The sequence below is a fragment of the Apodemus sylvaticus genome, chromosome 19, assembly GCF_947179515.1.
Source record: "Apodemus sylvaticus chromosome 19, mApoSyl1.1, whole genome shotgun sequence".
NCBI classification, from domain to species: Eukaryota; Metazoa; Chordata; class Mammalia; order Rodentia; family Muridae; genus Apodemus; species Apodemus sylvaticus.
The window spans coordinates 43,954,150-43,973,453 of record NC_067490.1 but is presented as its reverse complement, the minus strand read 5'-3'; the positions used below and the strand labels follow the sequence as shown (position 1 = coordinate 43,973,453).

The 19,304-nt window shown below is 42.0% G+C and overlaps 2 protein-coding genes across 3 annotated transcripts in view; one reads left to right on the top strand and one right to left on the bottom strand.

Annotated features, from left to right (window-relative positions):
• The window catches only part of Wasf1 (WASP family member 1), a 53,622-nt gene extending 39,764 nt beyond the window's left edge, over positions 1-13,858 (bottom strand). For both annotated transcript variants that reach the window (XM_052163543.1, XM_052163544.1), the window contains exon 1: positions 13,667-13,858. The gene's annotated coding sequence lies outside the window, so the exon portion shown is untranslated. The remainder of the gene's footprint in view (positions 1-13,666) is intronic.
• A 585-nt stretch (positions 13,859-14,443) lies between these two features.
• The window catches only part of Cdc40 (cell division cycle 40), a 53,514-nt gene continuing 48,653 nt past the window's right edge, over positions 14,444-19,304 (top strand). The window contains exon 1 of the mRNA XM_052163542.1: positions 14,444-14,856. Coding sequence (XP_052019502.1) covers positions 14,668-14,856 — 189 coding nt within the window. The 5' untranslated portion in view covers positions 14,444-14,667. The remainder of the gene's footprint in view (positions 14,857-19,304) is intronic.

The window sequence follows — 19,304 nt, the reverse complement described above, 5'->3', positions numbered from 1 at the left end:
GAGGATCACAACCCACTTCCAGCACAAAAGCAGTAACTAAGCTCAAACAAAACCGTTAGCAGTGGTTATTCCCAGGCAGTAAAAAAAAAAGAGGGAAATTTTAAGGTCTGAAAGACTTGCAAGTCTTTATGACATAAAACTAATATAATAAAGCAAAATAGCTAATTCTAAAAATTTACCAAATAGTAATTAGCACGAAACAAGGTATTTTTCTTAAGTTTATTCAGAAATGATATCTTTTAATCTTAGGAAATAATGATTGCTGTGGATTACATCTCTTTTTAGAACTATACATTTACATGTAATGAAAGTAAAAGTCCTCTAATTCCAAGCAACTGAGGGAATAACAGTATATATTTTAGCCAACAAATAAGTGTTTTAAGTTGATTATATTACTATTTAAATGGTTTTAGAATATTTTTAACCTTTGATAATTTTATACTGGTAGAGAATGTATCTTGATGGACATAATGTACTGACTGGATGAGGTTTAACTTGGAGATTCACGTGGGAAGCTGTTCTGATGAGCTAAGGCACCATCAGAATTTTGCTACCCCAAACTTCAACCTCCCATCAATCCCCCACCTCTCCAACACATACTACAAATACTTTTTTGTTTTTGTCTTCTTTTGAAGGTATGGTCCCACAACGGCCTTAAGCTCCTAACTAGACCAGGCTGGGCTTGAACTGCACCTCCTGCAGCCAACTGCCTCGGTGCTGGGATTACAGGCAAATGTTACCATTCCAGGCTACACACCCATTCCAGGCTACACACCCATTCCAGGCTACACACCCATTCCAGGCTACACACCCATTCCAGGCTACACACCCATTCCAGGCTACACACCCATTCCAGGCTACACACCATGTTGAAGAGCCCAAACTCTCTGACCCCACTTTATACCTACTACCAAACCCTAGAATTTTGTTCAGGGCAGTCACCTTTCATAGAATGAATATGACCCTCAGCCAACTTACCCTCAGGGTTGTGGGTTATTAGAAACTAGCCAACTGCTTCACTGTAAGATTTCTGTAGGCATCTAATAAAGCTCATTCACAACCTAGTGTGTTAGGTGAAACATGAAATGGAATCATTGGGTTTTGTTTGCTTCAGTGTTAGCATGAGGACACATGAGAGCAGGTGTCCAAAAGTGACTTGTACAGGAATACCAAAACCTGAAAGGACTCTGAAGGCCCATAAACAAATGAATGCGTAATGGCAGCATTATTCATTAGAATGGAAATGATACAGTGGAAGAGTATTGAGAGATATGATGAACTAATGACAGATGTAACACAGTAACTCATCCAATCATTACATTAAATGTACACTATGTATTCCACTTAAACATTAAAAATGCAAATTAACAGGGAGCAGCCATAAACCAGTCCGTTACCTTTGGTTAGGGGGACTAGGATTGCCAGTTACCTTTGGTTACGGGGACTGGGATTGCCGGAAGGTGCAGGGAGAACACAAGGGCTGCAGAATTGTGATGGTGCCTCAGCTCATCAGGATGACTTCCTTCGAGTTAAAGCCCACCCAATCAGCTCACCATGTTGATTCCATTTCAGTAGATCCCTTAAAACTTTTGACCAACCAATCACTCCAACTAAAGAAAACACTCATGCTATAGAATATTTACTGTTTTCTATTACCTACAAACAAAAATATAAGTGATCTGCAATTACCAATATTAGATATCTACTTGACAGTGGAGAAATAGGCACGACAGTTTCAAAACCTTTCTAGAAATATGCTGGCAGAAAAATCTTGGATACAAACAGACTAAAGCAGATTTAGACAAGCACAGAGCAGCCAAGGGCTTTGGTTTCTACCCTGTCAACATGTTACATTCACAGGCCTCACCTGCACAAGCACAGCTGTACAACGGAGAACTGCTGTGGCTATGCTAAAGCCGAGAAACCATGACCAAAGATAATCTGTATATAAAATACTAGAGAAGGTGCCGGGTCTTTCATGATATGCCTACATACATCAAAAGTAAAGATGGCCTCCTTGGACACCACTTCTGTGGTGAATAAAGTCCAGGACAGTTCCCAAAGCTACCGAAGCATTAGGGATTTCCTCCGCAACTTTTCCCTTTACTGAATCACAGTCATCAGCAAAATGCTGTTATAATTTCATCCATTTAAAAAAAAAAAAAGAAAGAAAAAAGAAAACAAGGTTTCTTTTGGTCTCACACTTCTCCTTAGCCACCCTCTCCCCTCTGGTCTCCTTACACAAGTCACGTGACTTCTGCTCTCACTTAAATCCGTTCCATTCACAGTTTCAATCATGCCACCAGGGTCAGCTCTGACCAAGTGGATTCAGCGTCTTCTCATTCAGGATAGGGGCGGTGGCACACGCAGTCTGACTTTCAGGACACTGCGCGGTCACAGCTGTCCTTGTACCCCAGTCCCATTTCCCATGCGTAATCTATATCGTTTATCTTGAGCTATATTCACTTCCTTGGCTTTCTTACAATTAGATTCACTTCACCCTAACATTTAAAAACCGTCATGCTTCATTCATTCTCAGAATGCACTTAAAGGTAATTTTTGTAGTATTTGTGATGTAGATGAACATGACAATCAGGTACAAACAGAAAAATCAAATTAAGTGTCTTAGTTTTCAACGAACCACTGCTGCCTTTCTTTAAAGTTTAACATGAATAGTGTGGATATCACAGACTTAATATAGCTAAGCTAATGAAAAGCAAAGCAAATACTTTTTACTGGATATTTCATAAAAATATAAATAAATCTTGCCTGTGGTCCTATCCCGTGGACTTAAAAATATAGCAGTAGTGCCTACTGGATAATATACTTATTTCAAATGTCTTTGTATAATAATTTTCTCTTTACCACTACAGAATTCTAACAATATGAACATAAGTAGTTTTTAAACCGACAGTTTCTGGACCTGACAATTTCTCACAGGCTACTTACTGGTTGTTTTCACACAGTCCACTTTCACACTGTAGCTCAAGCTGGCCCTGAACGTAAGGTGATGCGCCTGACCAAGCCTCCTGACCGAGCCTCCTCAGTGCTGAGATTATAAGCCCTACAATTACAGGTACGAGGCAGCACGCCCAGCCTTCAGCAACTTTCAGTTGAATGAATTTACCGAGTGGGCATCGTGGCATCCACGTGTGCACCAGCTCAGGGGACTGTGCCAGAGGAGTCAAGGGGAGCGGTGCTGGTTTGGCCATACAGCAAGACATGGAAAATAAAGTTAGAGGACTGGCGAGCCGGCGCGGTGGGTAAAGCGCTTGCTATACAAGCACAGGAGCTGATGGGTCCTTGGGACCCATGGGAAAGCGGGGCATCCGGTCGTATCTGCAATCCCAAGAACGTCGGGAGGAGTATATTCTAGGCAAGTCTAGCCAGCCAGCCTTGCAGAAATGGCCAGCTCAGGGTTCAATGAGAGACTCTGTTGACCCCTACTGCCACCCCACATACATACGGTGGGGAATGACGGAGGAAGACAGCCAATGTCAGCATCTGGTCTCCACAGTAGCACTAGCACCACCACCCCATACACTCATTCACACACACACACACACAGAGTTCATAATTCCACCCCTTCCATATGAAATATATACAAAATGTACGAAAGAACATTACCAGCATCTTTCTACACTTAATAAAAGTTTTCTTTTAAGATTTATTTTTAAAAGTGTGTGACGTGTAGGAATACGCGCGCAGGCGCCCAGAGGCTAGAGAGATCCATTGGATCCCACTGGATCTGTGGCCGCTGGAAGCTCAACTCAGGAACTCAGGTCCTCAGCAAGACCTGTACTGGGTCCCCTTTCCAGCTCGTACATTTTCTTCTTAATGCTAAGAATGAACTTAGTCTTTATGTAGAAATCTACTGAGAGACACTCTGGTTCATCTCCTTCTTTGACACTAAAATGGTGACTTCTGTGATATTTGATTACTGTATATGAAGCACAAGACGGTAAGGATCATAATCACAGTCGTATTTTTACAAGCAAAGAGAGTATCTTCCTAACAGAGCATCAGTAGTGGCACATGACACGTGGCTTTTCCCGCCTTCGTGGTCCTCACACTTGAGCATCACTCCCTGCCTACAGCACACGTTGGAAGCACACGGATGCGAGCAGGCCTTCCCAAGTGTGGGTGCTCACCCCGAGGACCACCATCCAGTGCCGAAGACAGAGACAGCGCCTTTCCTCCACTAGGCACGCTGAGTGGCCCAGCACATTCTTGACCACATCTATGCCCATGATTCCATCTTAGGACTGGCCCCCCTTACCTAAAGATGCGGCGCCTCTGTCTGCTCATCCTTAGACATCTGTCTTTCCCACACTCCTTCCATCCTTTAGTCTCAAAACAGCACAGAGCTGAAGTGGAAGTGGAAGGCTGACTGGGAGTTGGAACAGTGGTTTTCACAGTGGTTTGCCTCTCCCCACTCACTAGCCTTTTGCATTTCTCTTCAAAGACAGAGTTGAGGCTTTGGTCTGTGTTTATTGAGAGAGGATCAACGGGCACATCATATCCTCTCAGTCTCATCATTCTCTCTCTTGTTCTTCCCACTCTCTCAACTTAAGTCAGAGGCAAATTCTATTACATGCCAAGTCTTTAAACTCCCCCCTTCCCTTCATAGACCCATCTATTCCCCGATCTTGAACTACCAACTCTCCATTATTTGTAGAAACTTAAACAGCTCAAAAAAAAGGACATGTCGTCACAAATCCAAATCAAACAGTCCCCAAATCAACATCCATGACTTTCCACTCTCTCCCCAAAGGAAACTTTTTCATTCTTTGCAATTAACTATTTCTAGAAACAACGCAATATCATTTAGGTTTAAGATTATCTTTAATCTAAAGCAAATTTAAATTGAAGTGAGTAATGGATTCTCCATCAATTCACTCAAGCTTTCTGTCTATGAAGTGTATGTGAGAGAGACAGAGCTGGCATATGCGAAGGTCAGAAAACAGCTTGTGGGAGTGCGTTCTCTCTTCCCAGTGCACGGTCCATGGACTGGACTCAGGTTGACAGGCTCACAAGGCAATCGGTTTTGCCTACTGAACCATCCCACAGCAAACTCCTGATTGTGGATGAACCATTGGGGTGTGTTCCTGTGACAATTATTTCCTCTAATTGTGACAGGATTATGGCCATCACAAGTCAGAGCTGCTCTGATGATGTACAGCCGGGCAACAATAGTAGTCTTGGTTGTGTGAGCCCACAGGAAGCGGAAGGCTGACTGGGAGTTGGGACAGTGGTTTTCACAGCTTGTCATCCACCCTCCAGTAAGTAACCCCATCAATCACAGAAGAAGAATTTTTGTTGTTGTTTTTTGGAGATAGGGTTTCTCTGTATAGCCCTGGCTGTCCTCGAACTCAGAAATCCTCCTGCCTCTGCCTCCCGAGAGCTGGGATTACAGACATGCGCCACTACTGCCCGGCCAGAAGAATTTAAAAGAGGTCCTCTCTTCGGTATGTCAGTGCTCTGCCCTGGGGTAAATAGATATTTGTTTACATTTCTCCAGAAGTCGTGTGACACAGTCTCATTCAAATCTTTTAATGGCATATTGATCTATCTGTTATGTTGCGTGTAACTCCAACTCTGGAACTAATTCCTAACAACCATCTCGCAACTGAGTACGTAAATTAAAATGATTGCGTTTTCTTCTCTGTATCTACAAAAGGCCTAAGTCAGAAGTAGATATAAGGCATTAATATTTGGCTAGAATTATAAAAATTCTGTCATGTTCTATATTTAAATTTTAGCTCTTGCCTTGAAAAGGCATTCTAACTTTATTGAAAGCCTTTTCAACCAAAATTGAAAAGAATTATACCTTTACACAAAGTCATTGTAAGGATTACATTAACTATGTGAAATACGCAGTACATATCAAATCAAAAGTTTTCTAAAGCCAATGACAGAAACCAAAGGACAGACTCACCAAGAGCACCAGATACCAGGAACTCTACACCTAAGCAGAGGATGCGCAAACTGCAGGGACAAGTCTGCTGGGAACGCAGCTCAGTGCTAGAGAACTTACCTGTCATGGACGAGGCAATAGGCTGGCTCCCTAGCATTAATTAGTTAATTAAATTAAATCTGAAAGGCATGGGAAGAAAATCCTGAAGAGGAAAGCCATTTTACTTATATAGACGGACAAATAAGAATTACACTAGACTGTCATCAGCAGCTACTAAAATGCTCCAGAATGAGGTACTGCAAGTTTTGAAAGAACAAAGCCACCAACTTTAAACTTTGGATTCAGTCATTCCAAACTGTGAACTGCCTTCTCAGACAAAAACCAAAGGAACTTGTCACCAGTAAATATGTCTATCCAGAAATGACAAAACACTTCTGCAGAGGGAAAGAAAATACTAAAACAGGCCAGATTTACCTAAGGATATAATGGATGTCAAAGAATAAAGGTTAAAATAAAATCTTTATACAGATATCTCCTTGTTTAAAATAATACATCAAAGTATTGTGTGACATAATTAAATCAAATGAATGGCAACAATATTACAAAGGATGGAACAGGGGAATTGGGAACTTTTGTTAAACTACATGTTAAGTGGCATTAGTATATTTATATAGAGACTGAAATTACCCATAAATATATTTTTAAAATGTGGGTAGCCATTAAAAGAAACTGTCAAAATATATAACTGATATGCTAAGAATGGAGAGAAAAATGGAGCCATTTTTGATAAAATATTCAATAAAATATTCAATTAATGTCAAAGATAAAGAAGATTTTTTTTAAAAAGCAAAGTATGAAAGCCATGAATGTAAGTTAAAATATGGTAGCAATCAACTATCATTAATTACTTTAAATGTGAATGGTTCAAATATACCAATTAAAAGACAGAGATATTCAGGGAGTAAAAAAGATCCAACTGCATACTGCTTATGAGAAACCTATTTTAGGAAGACATAGATTTAAAATAACAAGATGGAGAAAATCTTGGAATAACAAAATTACCAACCTAAAGTTTTGTGTTCGACTTAGATAACTAGAAACCAGGGGAACTGGTCGCCAGTAAATACTTCTGTCAACAAGTTCTTCAGAGGGAAAGGAAATAAAAATGTTAACTATGTCAATATGAACGAACCTAAAAAAAGCTTGAGGTCGCCAGTTTACACAAAGGAAGGTTCTGCGTGAGGGGAACTATCTGGAATATAAAAATATACTACCACGAAATAAAGGGACCTTTACCAAAACAATGCAACAGTCTCTTTTAATGTACACTTTCTTCAGAATAGAACATCAAAATACTTGTGGTAAAACTTGACAAAATGGCAAGAAATAGCTGGATATACTCGCATAGTCAGAGGCTTCAGAATTCCTCATCAGTATTAACAGACCCAACAGGCAGTAAAATAAGATACAGTTAAACTAAAGAACACCATCAAACAACTGAATCTAAATGACATGTATAAAGTACTTTAATCCCAAAACAGAATAATACATTCTTCTCCAGCTCACATGGTCCATTCACTGAGACAGACAGCATTTCAGGTCATATACCATAGTTCAAAAGTCTCCAAGGAAATTTGTTTTGAATATTCAGAACTAAAGGGAAGTATGTTCTCAAATCTGTGAGATAGCTCAAAAATCAATGATTATTATGGGGAAAATAAAGGATTTAGGCCTGGAGGTTTATACCTATAATTCAACACCTTGGAAGTGGAGAAAAGAAGACTTAAAGTTCAGGGTTATCCTCAGCTACAAATGCAAGACCGAAGCTGCCCTGAGGTACACGAAACTCTATCTCAAAATCCTGAAGGAGAAGAAGTGACAAAGAAGGAACTTAAATCAATAAACCTCCAACTCCAGTAACGAAAGGTAATGGGCCTCAAGTAGGAGAAAGAAACTGGTAAAAAGGAGTCGATGCAATCAAAAACTGAAAGCAAGAGAGAAAAAAAAAAATCAGTGAGGTCACAGAAGGTTCCATAGAAACAACAAACAGGATAGATTTCTAAGTCTGTCAGAAAGCTTTTGCTTTAGTTTCAGGAAACTGTGAGTCTGTATTCTTAGCTAGGACACAGGTTACTTACTTCTCTTTCTACTTAAATTTTCTATAACTTTTTATCATACACTCTAGTACAAGTATGCTAAAAATTATCAAAAATGGACAAATCTAAGACCGGAGACATTTCTATTAAGGACCAGAAAATCAAACTGCTTAGTTTTGTAGACAAATTTGCAAGCAAATTTAACAAGCAAAGTATAAATAAATAAAGCCTTCTTAATCTTTGATAAAGGAACCAAACAAGTTAATCCATATTCTGACAGAAAAGCTTTTTCTTTTAAGCTGATTTAATCGATGCAGAAGCATTAGCCAATTAGAGTACCGGCCACTCAAGAAGGAAGAGTAGCAAGAAGCTGGTCCACTATTGGACATATCCAAAAAGATCTGCTGCCTTCATTGTCCAAATTCTGCCCACTCCGCAGAGTTCCTCTGAGGGTCTTAGCTTTAGGAAATGATGCTCCTGACAGTCTAGAAAGAGGGAAACAGAGGGACTGGAAATTGCATCTGTGTTGACAATTCACCTTCATTCTTATTAGTCATGTGACCTCAAACTAACTACGTCATCTATGATGGAACGTTCTTGGGTAGCTGGCAACTATCTAAGATACAAGTCCAACCGATACATGCTAGACTAAAGACTTACTATGAAGACACAGAACAAAAATGGCATCTTTAGTGAACTCAATCTCAGGACCATGGACAAAGACACTCTGGCCTATAGTCAAGAAACTAGCTGCTCCCTGCCCTGTAAGGCTCTTTGTCCTAGAAATGACCACTTATTTACCTAGTCTACATGGCAAGGGGACAGCCACTAGGAGTCTCTGAGTTTGCATCCTGTAGCCCAGACAACTGGAAAGAAAATGTGTTCAACCTTGAAAAAGCAGAATAGCAGAAAGTTGTATCTTTTTGATTCAGCCAACTATATTTAATCTTCCATAAAAGCCTAAGGAGATTTGCTACCAATGGTACCGATTTGCTAAAATAAATGTAAGAGACCCTATGAAGTGACTTGCATTTAAAGCAAGCGTATAACCGTACTTCCTATCCTTTTAGAAGAACATGCTATACGTTATCTCTGAATATCATTAATCTCTAAATAAGTCCATTAAAAACCTCCAACATAAGTGACAAACAGCTGTTTCATGAGTCATTTTCTCACAACAGGTTCTCATAGCAGAAGGACTGGCCTGCTATTCTGTAGCAATTGCATCCACCCCAAATCCATTTAGCTCAAGCTAAAAATCAGGCACCAGGAACATAAAAATGAAGCAGGGGGTGGAAGGACAGACATCCAAAATGCCTCTCTCCTTGAAGCGTTTATAATTCATTTTCCTACCTGCCTCCAACCCTTCCACACCCCACCGAAGCATACCGTACCATTATAATACCGTTTAATTGTGCTGAGAGCTTATTATAAAAAAAAAACAAAACACCAAAATTAGTAACAATGTTAGGAACTAAACACCTTGCTTCCAAAAGGAGACCTATGAAGAAACGTTTAGAACTATACTCTTTTCAGACTTAGAACTGGAAGGGAAAAGTCCCTGACAAATAGATAGGCAGCATATTAGAAAGAAAAATGTCTCACAAGAAAGAGGAGGAGTTCCACAGTTTTTTTCCCAAGTATCTCAGACTTCTGTTTTAGGGAAGAAACCAGAGCAGGGTCCCTCTACTTCAACCTTTTTGATACTACAGTTGACAAAACCAAAGCCCTTGAGAAGTAAAATCACAAGATCCCACACCCTTCCAATTTCCCTAACTTCCTGCCCTATATCATATAAGGCAAAGCAATACAAAATCTGAGAAATATCCTCCTGTCTCATGGATGAAAGCAGGCATGTTCCAATACTGTCACTGTATACTTATGTTAATGTATTTATAGTTGTTAGCATCATTTTATGATTTTCTAGAATTTTATAATTGCTAGCATAATCTAGCAACATAATCTAGTAACTGCAGTATATTATGGGTTAAATAGGCTTTTAGTAGGCTGAGTCTAATCACAAAGTATATAGTTTCTGAGGGGGTAAGTCCCAAGTCTGTGGTGGCTAACCTTCATTGGAAACTCCAGTGGATGCAGAGTTGCCCAGAAGCCAAACCTCTGGAGGTTTCCAGAGTTGGATAACTGAGGCCCACCCTGAATGTTGAGACACCATTCCATGCGCCTGGATCTTGGCTACTAAGTGCAGACCAGCATTTATCTCTCATTCCTAACTGCAGATGCTATGTGGTCAGCTGCCTCATGGTCCTGCCACTAGGCCCCACCCCTGGCCCTTTGATGGACAGCATTCCTTCAAACACTAAGAAAAATAAATATTCCTCCTGTAAGCTACTTTCACTAAATTTTTTTTTTATTCTATCTAGCAATGAGAAAAAGAACTACTGCAAAGTCCTACAGCATGGCATGATTTTCAAATGTAATAAATAAGTTAACTTATAAAAATTCAATATTCAAAGTTAAGGGCCAGGAGTATAGCTTGGTAGTAGACTGTGGCACATGTGAGGCCCTGGATTTTATTCCCAGCACTGAGAAGAAAAAAAGAGGAGATTAAAAAAAAAATCTAAAATTATAATCTGCATATAATAGACAAACCACAATTTCTAATTTTACGAAGTTCTATCCTGAGGTCATTTATTTTTAAAAACCTGTTACACAAACAAGCACAAGACCTTCATTTAAATACATCTTTTTTATTAAGAATTCATTGGAAAACTGAAGTCACAAAGAAGGATAATTTTGGAAACAGAAGCATTCACATCCATTTTTAGGAAGTACCCTGCAAGAAGATCGGTATTAATGTTCTCCCACGTAGGCGGCCAACAGCTCCGTAATGCAGTAACTAGCGCTAGCTCAATAATATGGAAGGGATTATAAGCAGAGGCTCCAATACCAATCCAGGCACATCTTCCTCTTCAGAGCTACAGCTGCTTCGCTCAATCACACGTTTGCCACACCTTGCCTTTGGACCTGTTCCCCGTCACGCCTTTTGCTTGCGGCACACAGATGAACCCTTTGCTATTCATTCAATGCAACGCCACCATCTTTGGATGTGTGACAGTAAGCTGCAGGATAGTTACTGCCTTCACAGAGTTAAAAAAAAAAAAAAAAAAAAAAAAAAAAAAAAAAAAAACAACGGACTTTTTCTTTACCCAATTTAAGAAGAAAAAAAAAAGGTAAATTTTAGCTCATTATATTTAAGAAAATATGATAAAATATAATCGAGATAATTCTAAAAAAAAAACAGCTAATCGATAAATTATAAACCTACTTGTAGAGACTTTCCATCTATATGACTTCCTCCCACAAAGTAACCGAAAGTCTAATATCCTAGTAAAAGTTATAATAATAGAGTCTTTCAACAGTAGTTTCTGCTATGAAAATAAAGGAGTTAATTTCTTAATAAGAAACCAAATATACTCTCTACTGGAGATCAAGCCTTTGGAAAAGATACCTTAAATTATTCTTAAAATTAAACAAATAATTGAGTATTATATTCTACCAATGCATTACTTCTCAATATATGGCCATTTAGAAACCCAAGAGATAAAGCTACCCTACAGTGTATCTTATAAGTGATCACAATTATGAAATCTATTAACCAAAATTTTTAAATTAAGAGATCTTCAACATTTTCTAGACTTCACAAATTTAACTCAATACTCTACTTGTTACCAATTATTTTTATCAGTATTAACCATATAATTATGATATGTAGGCATTAGGTCTATAATTAAAAAACGGGAAATAAATTGAAGCTATCTGACCAAGGCAAACTCAAATGAAAATCAGCCATTCCCAGTTGCTGTAGAAAAGCATACTGAAGCGTCTTCATGATTCATCAATTAAAATATTTAAGGTTATCTTCTCTGATTTAATGCATACTATCTTGTGGCATAAGAGTATTGTTTCCATTTACATGTTAGGAAAGCAAGTACAAGATGTCCATTTTGTAAATTGCAAGGTATTTCCTAGTCAAATAAATGACTCTACACCATCAATTTAAATGTATGCCGTTTATAAATTAAATAATCACTGCACCTTCAAACTCTTGCATTGCCTGTGTGCAATTCTGTTCCTATCAAAAGGTTTAGCAAAACAAGCTTAAACATATAAAGAGAGGAAAGCCGACAAAAAGGAAAAGATGTTTCTAGTGGCTAAAAGGTCGCTCTTAAATGACATCATTTAAATAGTAAGTAGCTATGTTTGTTTCTTAAGTTTTCAAGATATATTCCATCAGTAAGGCATTCAAAACTGGATCCACGTAGATAAGAGTTAGAAGAAAAAACTATAACTAGCAATAAAATATACTGTAAAAATAGCTAAATAAAAATTAAAATCCAAGTTAGGGAGTTAAGATTCTCCTCCCATATTAAATCCTTCCTTTCATTCAAATGAAAGATATGATTAGCAATCAAATGTTCAAATATTATACAAATACAAAGTACAAAACTTTTCTTATTAAAAACGGAAAATGTTGCATTAAGTACTTTATTCAAATATTCAAATTAAATAAAAATACTTTCCCTAACAGAAACTTAGATCAAGTATAAACTGTTCCTGTGAGTGCCAAATGGGACTGCATCTCTAATTGTGTTATGCCGCTCCCAACAATTAGAAATATGAAAGTTTACCAATTAAATTTACAAATGTCAATGGATGTTTGTACAACTGAACAACTAATAAACCAATCACACCGATTACTGAACATAAAGACTTAGCTAATGTGAACATCAAGAAAAAATGTAAATCGAGTCTCGGGCACATTTTGTACGGTAAAGGATAAGGTCAGAACGAATCGAATTAAAGTATCTATTCTAGCTAGGTATTAATTAGTCCGTCACAGGGCAGGTCGTAAATGTTGAGATCGGATGAGCTTTCTTTTCACCATTATTCTAGTTCATCATCCGTAAGTGCAAGAGAAGGTGTCAGAGTACGGAAGCTAGGGGGCATGCTGTAGCTAGGGGAAAAGAAAAATGGGAAAGGTGCAATGGATGCTGCATAGTTGAATAATTATCTGGGTGGCACAATGGGCGAGTCCTGCCGACATCAGAGCCCAGCGAGCGTCTCCCTAACTCTCTGCCCGAGGAACCTCCCCATTTCCAGGTATCAGAAGAGCCGGCACCCTCTCTGCCTTCTCTTCCAAACGGGAATATAAAAGGATGCCCGCACTCGCTTTACCGTGGTCGTGCACAGGGAGCCGCGGCGCAAAGACCCGCGGCCAGAGCTCGCTTTTCAGAGCCGCTGGCACGCCGGGCGAGCCGGGGGGTTCCGCGACCGGCTGCAGCCTTCGCTGGCGCCGAAGCACGAGGGCGGAGCGGCGGGATCGGAGCCATGAACCCCGCGCCGCAGGTGAGAGCCGCAGCTGCTGCACCCAGAGCAGCCTCGGGCCAGTCCCCGCGCCCGAGATCCCGCGCCTCGTCCTCCACGCGCAGCCCGGACTGCTGGGCGGCGGGCGCGGGGGAGCCCGGGATGGGGGCGGGGGCGGCGCGCCCATCCATCGCCGCCGCCGCTGCAGACCCGGGCTCATCCACACGCCCCTCTCGGCTCCGGCCGGTGGAGAACAGTTCCCTCGTCAGGACCCCGGGAAGAAAAAAAAAAAAAAAAAAGGACAAAATCCTGAGAGACTCGTGCTCACCGCGAAACCGTGGGGGGCTCGCGCCGGACCCCTTCTACATGCTTCGGCGGCTACCGCCGGTCCAGCTCCGCGCTGGGACGCCACCAGGAGCCCCCTCGGGAGCGTCGGACTGCAGGATGGAAGCCGAGCCGGGCACTGGCTGAGGCGCCGGGCCGCCGGGAATGCCGCCGGGGGCGCCCACTGCTCGCCCGAGCCGCGGTGCGCGCGATGCGCGAGCGAACAACACCGCGAGCCGCCGCTGCCCTGCGCCGCCCCCTCCCCGCGCGACGCTCCACAACCGGGCGCGGGGACCCGCGCCTGCAGCAGGGGGAGCCGCGGGGAGCTCTCCGCCTGGCCTCACGACCTTCCCCCGGAGCTGCGCCAGACGGATCCCGGGTCTCTGAACTTAGGATTCGCACTCTCCCCTCGAACCCTGCAGGGCGTAAGGCGACATGGTGGGCATAGTGAGCATCCACCCACTTACCGGTCCGTGGGCTAGAGACGGCGCTTCCCCCTGTCCTGAGGCTCTGTGGTATTGCCCAATCCGCACTTTGGGGGAGGGGGCCGGAGAGAACAGTGCTGGGCTAGGGAATGAGGGACGATGACATCCAATTGAATGAAGCATCCTCTTGGGGGCGGGGTCGAAGGCAGACCCCCGTCTGCCCGGCTCCGCCTCCTAGCTCCAAACTACATTTCCCATCGTGCCGCGAGCTCCTCGCCGCACTGTACGCCGGGAGTGAAGGACCTCGAGGCTTCAAGCACATCTCAGGACTGGGTCTTTAATCAACGAGGTCCTGAAAGTTACAAATAGTTGTAATCCCTTGTGCTTCTTTAGATAAATGTTTGTGAATCTCAAGTTCTGATACAGTTATCGTAATAATAATTAAGGTTTTTTTGAGAAGTTATAAATGATTTGTTTTCAAAGGAGGTAAATATCGTGTTCCATGACAATCTGTCAGGACCTGGGAGACGCTGCTTCTTCCGCCCTGGCCTGGCCATAGCAGAAAGTATCTGTTGCAGTCATGTCGGCTGCGATTGCAGCTCTAGCTGCTTCGTATGGCTCGGGTTCTGGCTCCGAATCGGACTCGGACAGTGAGGGCAGTCGGTGTCCGCTGCCAGCCGCGGACTCTCTCATGCACTTGACCAAATCGCCTTCAGCCAAGCCCTCTCTGACCGTGGCGGTGGACTCGGCTCCGGAGGTGGCAGTTAAGGTAAGTGTTTTGGACACTAATGAGTTCAGGAATTGCTTTCAGCTCCTCTCCGGTTAGGGGCTGCTCTGCCTCGGTGCTGAGAAGTTAAGTAACTAGCGTTTACATATCTTCCCACATCCTCCCTGAGGATTGGAAGTACAGAGCAGCTCTCCACTACGTCCTTCGTGCCTCCGTCTGATAAAAGTAGCCCAAGAGAGGAGGAAAGTTTGAATTCATGGACTAAGATGTAGTCTTGTTAGAGCAGATGTAAATTCAGATCATGGATAATATTGGATCAAGACTTTCAAACTATAATCTGGGCCCTCACTAGAAGTGAGTCTTGGCCAAGCACTTGTTTTGTTTTTGAGGAACTCGGTACGAATCCTGGCTTCACCCTTTGCAAATTACACAGCGTTCTTTTGTACAATTGTGCAATGAAGATAGCAGTCCAAAAACACACTTTTTGGGAGGTTATTGTAAAGATTGAGTGAAATTATATGGTAAAGGTTATAGCACAGAGCCTGGTATCTAGTGAAAGCGATACATGTTAGCTATTGTGATTCTCTGTGTTAATAAGATGAGTGAGAGAAAGGACAGAAACTTCAGGAAGTAGCATGCACGAACCCAACCAAGGAAGCTGATAAAGGGCAAACCCCAGCTATATAGTTCTCTATGGAGCATGGAGCATTTTCCAGTTACAACAGGATTAAAGCCACAAGGATCAACCAACCAGGGCATCTTTGCTATTATAGTGCATACTGGAGTCGGTCTAGTGGGTGAAGCAGCCAATTAAATGTGGACAAATAAAGTAGTTACAGATTGGATTGAACATGGGGGGCGGGCGTTGTGGGGGATAACCACAACAAAGATAGGTAGAAATGTGATTTTTTTCTTAGATTGCTCAAACAAGTCCTCTCTTAAAAAAAAAAAAAGTCAATTCAAAGAAAGAGAAGCCACTTTAGCTAAAGCAATAGTTTCCAAACTTAGGAGAAGACTTGGTGTGTCTTGAGCCCTTTGAGAGCATTAGTCTGTGTGAATGATCAGCTCAAAGAGTGTGAAGAGGGAAAGATTTCTGACTAAGATCTCCCTGGGTCTTGTTTGTGTCTTAAGTCATTTACGAAATTTAATTTTTTTTATAAGGACATCTGGTACAAAAGGACGCTGGGAAGTGTATCTTTAGAACACAACGAAGCTGTGCCAGCCTGGGACTTTTCAGCAGCCTTCACAGTGTGTTCCTTAGCTATCTCAACTTGGGGTGCTGCCCACTGTTCCCAGCTTTGTCACAGGGTACCCCACCATTGCTACCAACCCCTACCCCAGCTCAGTGCAATCTAGCCTTGGCTTCTTGATTAACTAGGTGGTGGAAATGGTGTTCCAGGCCTTTTGCAGTCATGAGATGGTTCTGCCATCTGAACTAAATCTCTGCATCAAATAACTCTTATAATTCCCTCTTCTCTTCATTTTTTTCCCTGTGACATCCACTGAGCTGTCCTCGGCCTTCAGGTTCCCTGTTCTTCTGCCAGCCCAGTCAGCGTTAAGATTCCTAGGTCTAGGCGGTTATTTCAAGTATCCCTCCACATAGTCTCACATGTGTTTAACAGCAGTATATACTTCCGGTGGCTCACAGGTGACCACTGTGAAGAGGTTAACATAGGCGTGAATCAAGATTCCAGTATTATTCAAACCTTCCTCTAGCGCTTAGCCACACAGCCCCTGGGATACATCACGTAAGAGCTCTGAATCCATTCTTACTCCTCCTTCAAGTATGTTTATCAGTTTTCAAAAATGCAAAGCGATTTTAGCTGTAACAATTACATACTGATTAAATAACAGCTGTCCTGGTAAACCCGTCTTAAACTCTGTGCCAGCTTTCTTAATTTTTTTTTTTTTAAATGTCATCTCTCGGATTGCTCTCGGGCCTTTTGTACAGTGCATTGAAAGCTTAAGTGTCTTTCTCTCTAGTGCGTGTTGGTATTCCCCATTTTGATTGATCCATATCCTGCTCATTGGCCCAAGGCACAAAACAGAAAGTTCACCATTTTTCCCTTTCCTCAGCCCCCCAACCCCCCAAGCTAATTAGTTATTCAGCTGGTACCTCTCCTTCATTGTTTTTTGTTCTGTTTTGTTTTGTTTTTGCTGGTTGGTTGTTTTTTCCCCCCTACTCAATTTCTTCCTCTCTGTTTTCCTTAGTACAACCTTCATAGCACCCTTCTTTCCTCTGGGAATTCTTGACTTCTTCAGCCTTTGCTTTGGAGTGACAGCTACTTTCCCCCACTGTGAACGAGTGATGTTTATCAAATGTCTCTTTCTTCTTTGGTTGCCACTGTTTAGTTCAGATTCTCATCTCTTTTAAAACAAGAATAACTTTTGTGTACTTCTTTCTTCTAGCCGCACGCCCACGTCTTTCCTACACGGTACATCGAGACTGTTCCTTCCTAAATTCAGAACTCATATCACATCGCCGTCCCAAAGCATCGTGTTGTCTATTAGATAAGCACTGCATGCTTTAGGCAGCTTGTGAGGCCTGCCGTCCTCCCCTGCCAAGTGATCTGTAAAGCCCCACAAGTATAAGAATTTCCTTCTCAAGATTCCCCTGCCTCCCTCAGAGATCCAAACCTGTGGTCCCCCAGCCTCAGGGCCCTTGTTTCTTCTAGAGCTGTGTCTCTTTGTCATAGCCCAGGGACATCCCTTGACCTCATTGCTAAGTTCCTTTCTGGGGCCCAGAGAGTGTTCTGTCTCCAGTGCCTTGTACACAAAAGAAAAACTGAAACAAGAGGTCTTGACCAAGTGCAGACCCTGAGAATCAGATTTGGAGTTGAGCAGGCACTGGCTGGGCGGAAGCTGTCTTTCCAGCTTGTTTGCTTCCGTCTCTAATGGTTCAGTAAGTAAAGAAATGAGTTAGACTCTATCTCTGAGATACCAGAGATGCATTCAGAGCTGGGCTAGCTCCCCAGCTGTGTGTGTTCTGTAGGAGACGAGCAGTTCGCACCAGAGAAGAAAAGATCCTATGTAGTAAAGGTGATTGCAAGTGATTAGAACATCATCAAGGAAAGGATTGTGAGGCAAGTACGTGTGTCTGTGTGACTGATTCCCTTGTGAGTGAGAGTATTTGGCCAAGAATAAATGTACACCCTGTTGTGTTACCGTTTTTTGAGAGGTGGGGGTGCATGTTACAGCACCCGAGTGGAGGTCAGCGGCAACGTAGTCCTTGGCTCCCCATCCCGCCAGTATAGCGAGTCAGCTCCAGAGTCCGTGGGAAAGTTGTTTCAGAAGTAAAGGGAGGCATGATTGAGGAAGACACGTGACATCAACCACACACACAGATTAGATGTTTAAAAAACAGCTGGTCATGTACATGGAGTTTAGCAAGCCTCAATAAAGGACCAAATTACAAGTATTATTTATACTGTCGACCTCATATATTCTGCCAAGTCTTTCTTGTTGATGTTCATTTCTTTTTAATCAACACTGTAAGGCTGTAAATACCATTATTATTTTGTTAGTACAAAATAATATCTGTGGGCTAAATTGTGCTCATATTCTGGAGTTTGCCAACCCCTGTACTAGACCACATAATAACACTCAGTAACCCAGGTCCTGTGACACAACAGTCCCTGACCTTAATGTATCTACATTAAAAACTAGGCACAAAAGGATAAGTTGACACATAGCTATAAACTTGCCTTTGAGCCAGAGTCAAATGACAGATGTTTTGTTTGTTTGCAGACAGGACTAGGGTATCCCAGGCTGACCTCAGACTCACTAGAAGCTAAGGATGGCCTTGAACTTCTGATCCCAAGGGCTGAGATTATAGACTTATGCCACTTTTCCATCCACACTAAGACTTTGTGTGTGCTAAGGAAACAGTCCGTTACCTGAGCTATATCTGCTGCCCATTAAGTAATAAAAATATATACACGCCTATTCATTAAACAAAGAATAAGGAAGATAATATAAAACCAGTGAGGTTCAGCCATCTCAGTGTTTTTAAAGGATACGTTTGTGCGTCTAAGACTGTTCGTGTCCTGCTATGGATGTAGGAGAAGAAAGGCAGAAAGGATGCCAAGCACCCATGCTTTCAGATTGTTTTTTTAGTCAGTGTTCTTTTTGTCTGCTGTCATGTACAGATGATGCACCCAGTTTCTTAAAGTGGTTACCCTAGAAACGACATGTCTGAGTTACTCAGTGGCTTCAGCTTCTAAGCCGTACAAGCGTACTTGAGTTCCACACTCCCGTCCCCACCTTTCTGGGATAGTTTCGTTTGGTATGTGTGCACACGTCCACACAGACAGACAAGAATGACAGGCTTTCTTGCGTCTCATCTGCAAAGATGTCTGCTCTCTGTCACAGCGTTTTCCTTAGACTGCCCTTTAACAGGGCTGCTGGTGATTACACTTTCTAGTTTGTCTTCACAGCATTAGTGTTCAGAGCTTACTCTTGGGGGGATATTTTACAAGGTTTAGTTTATT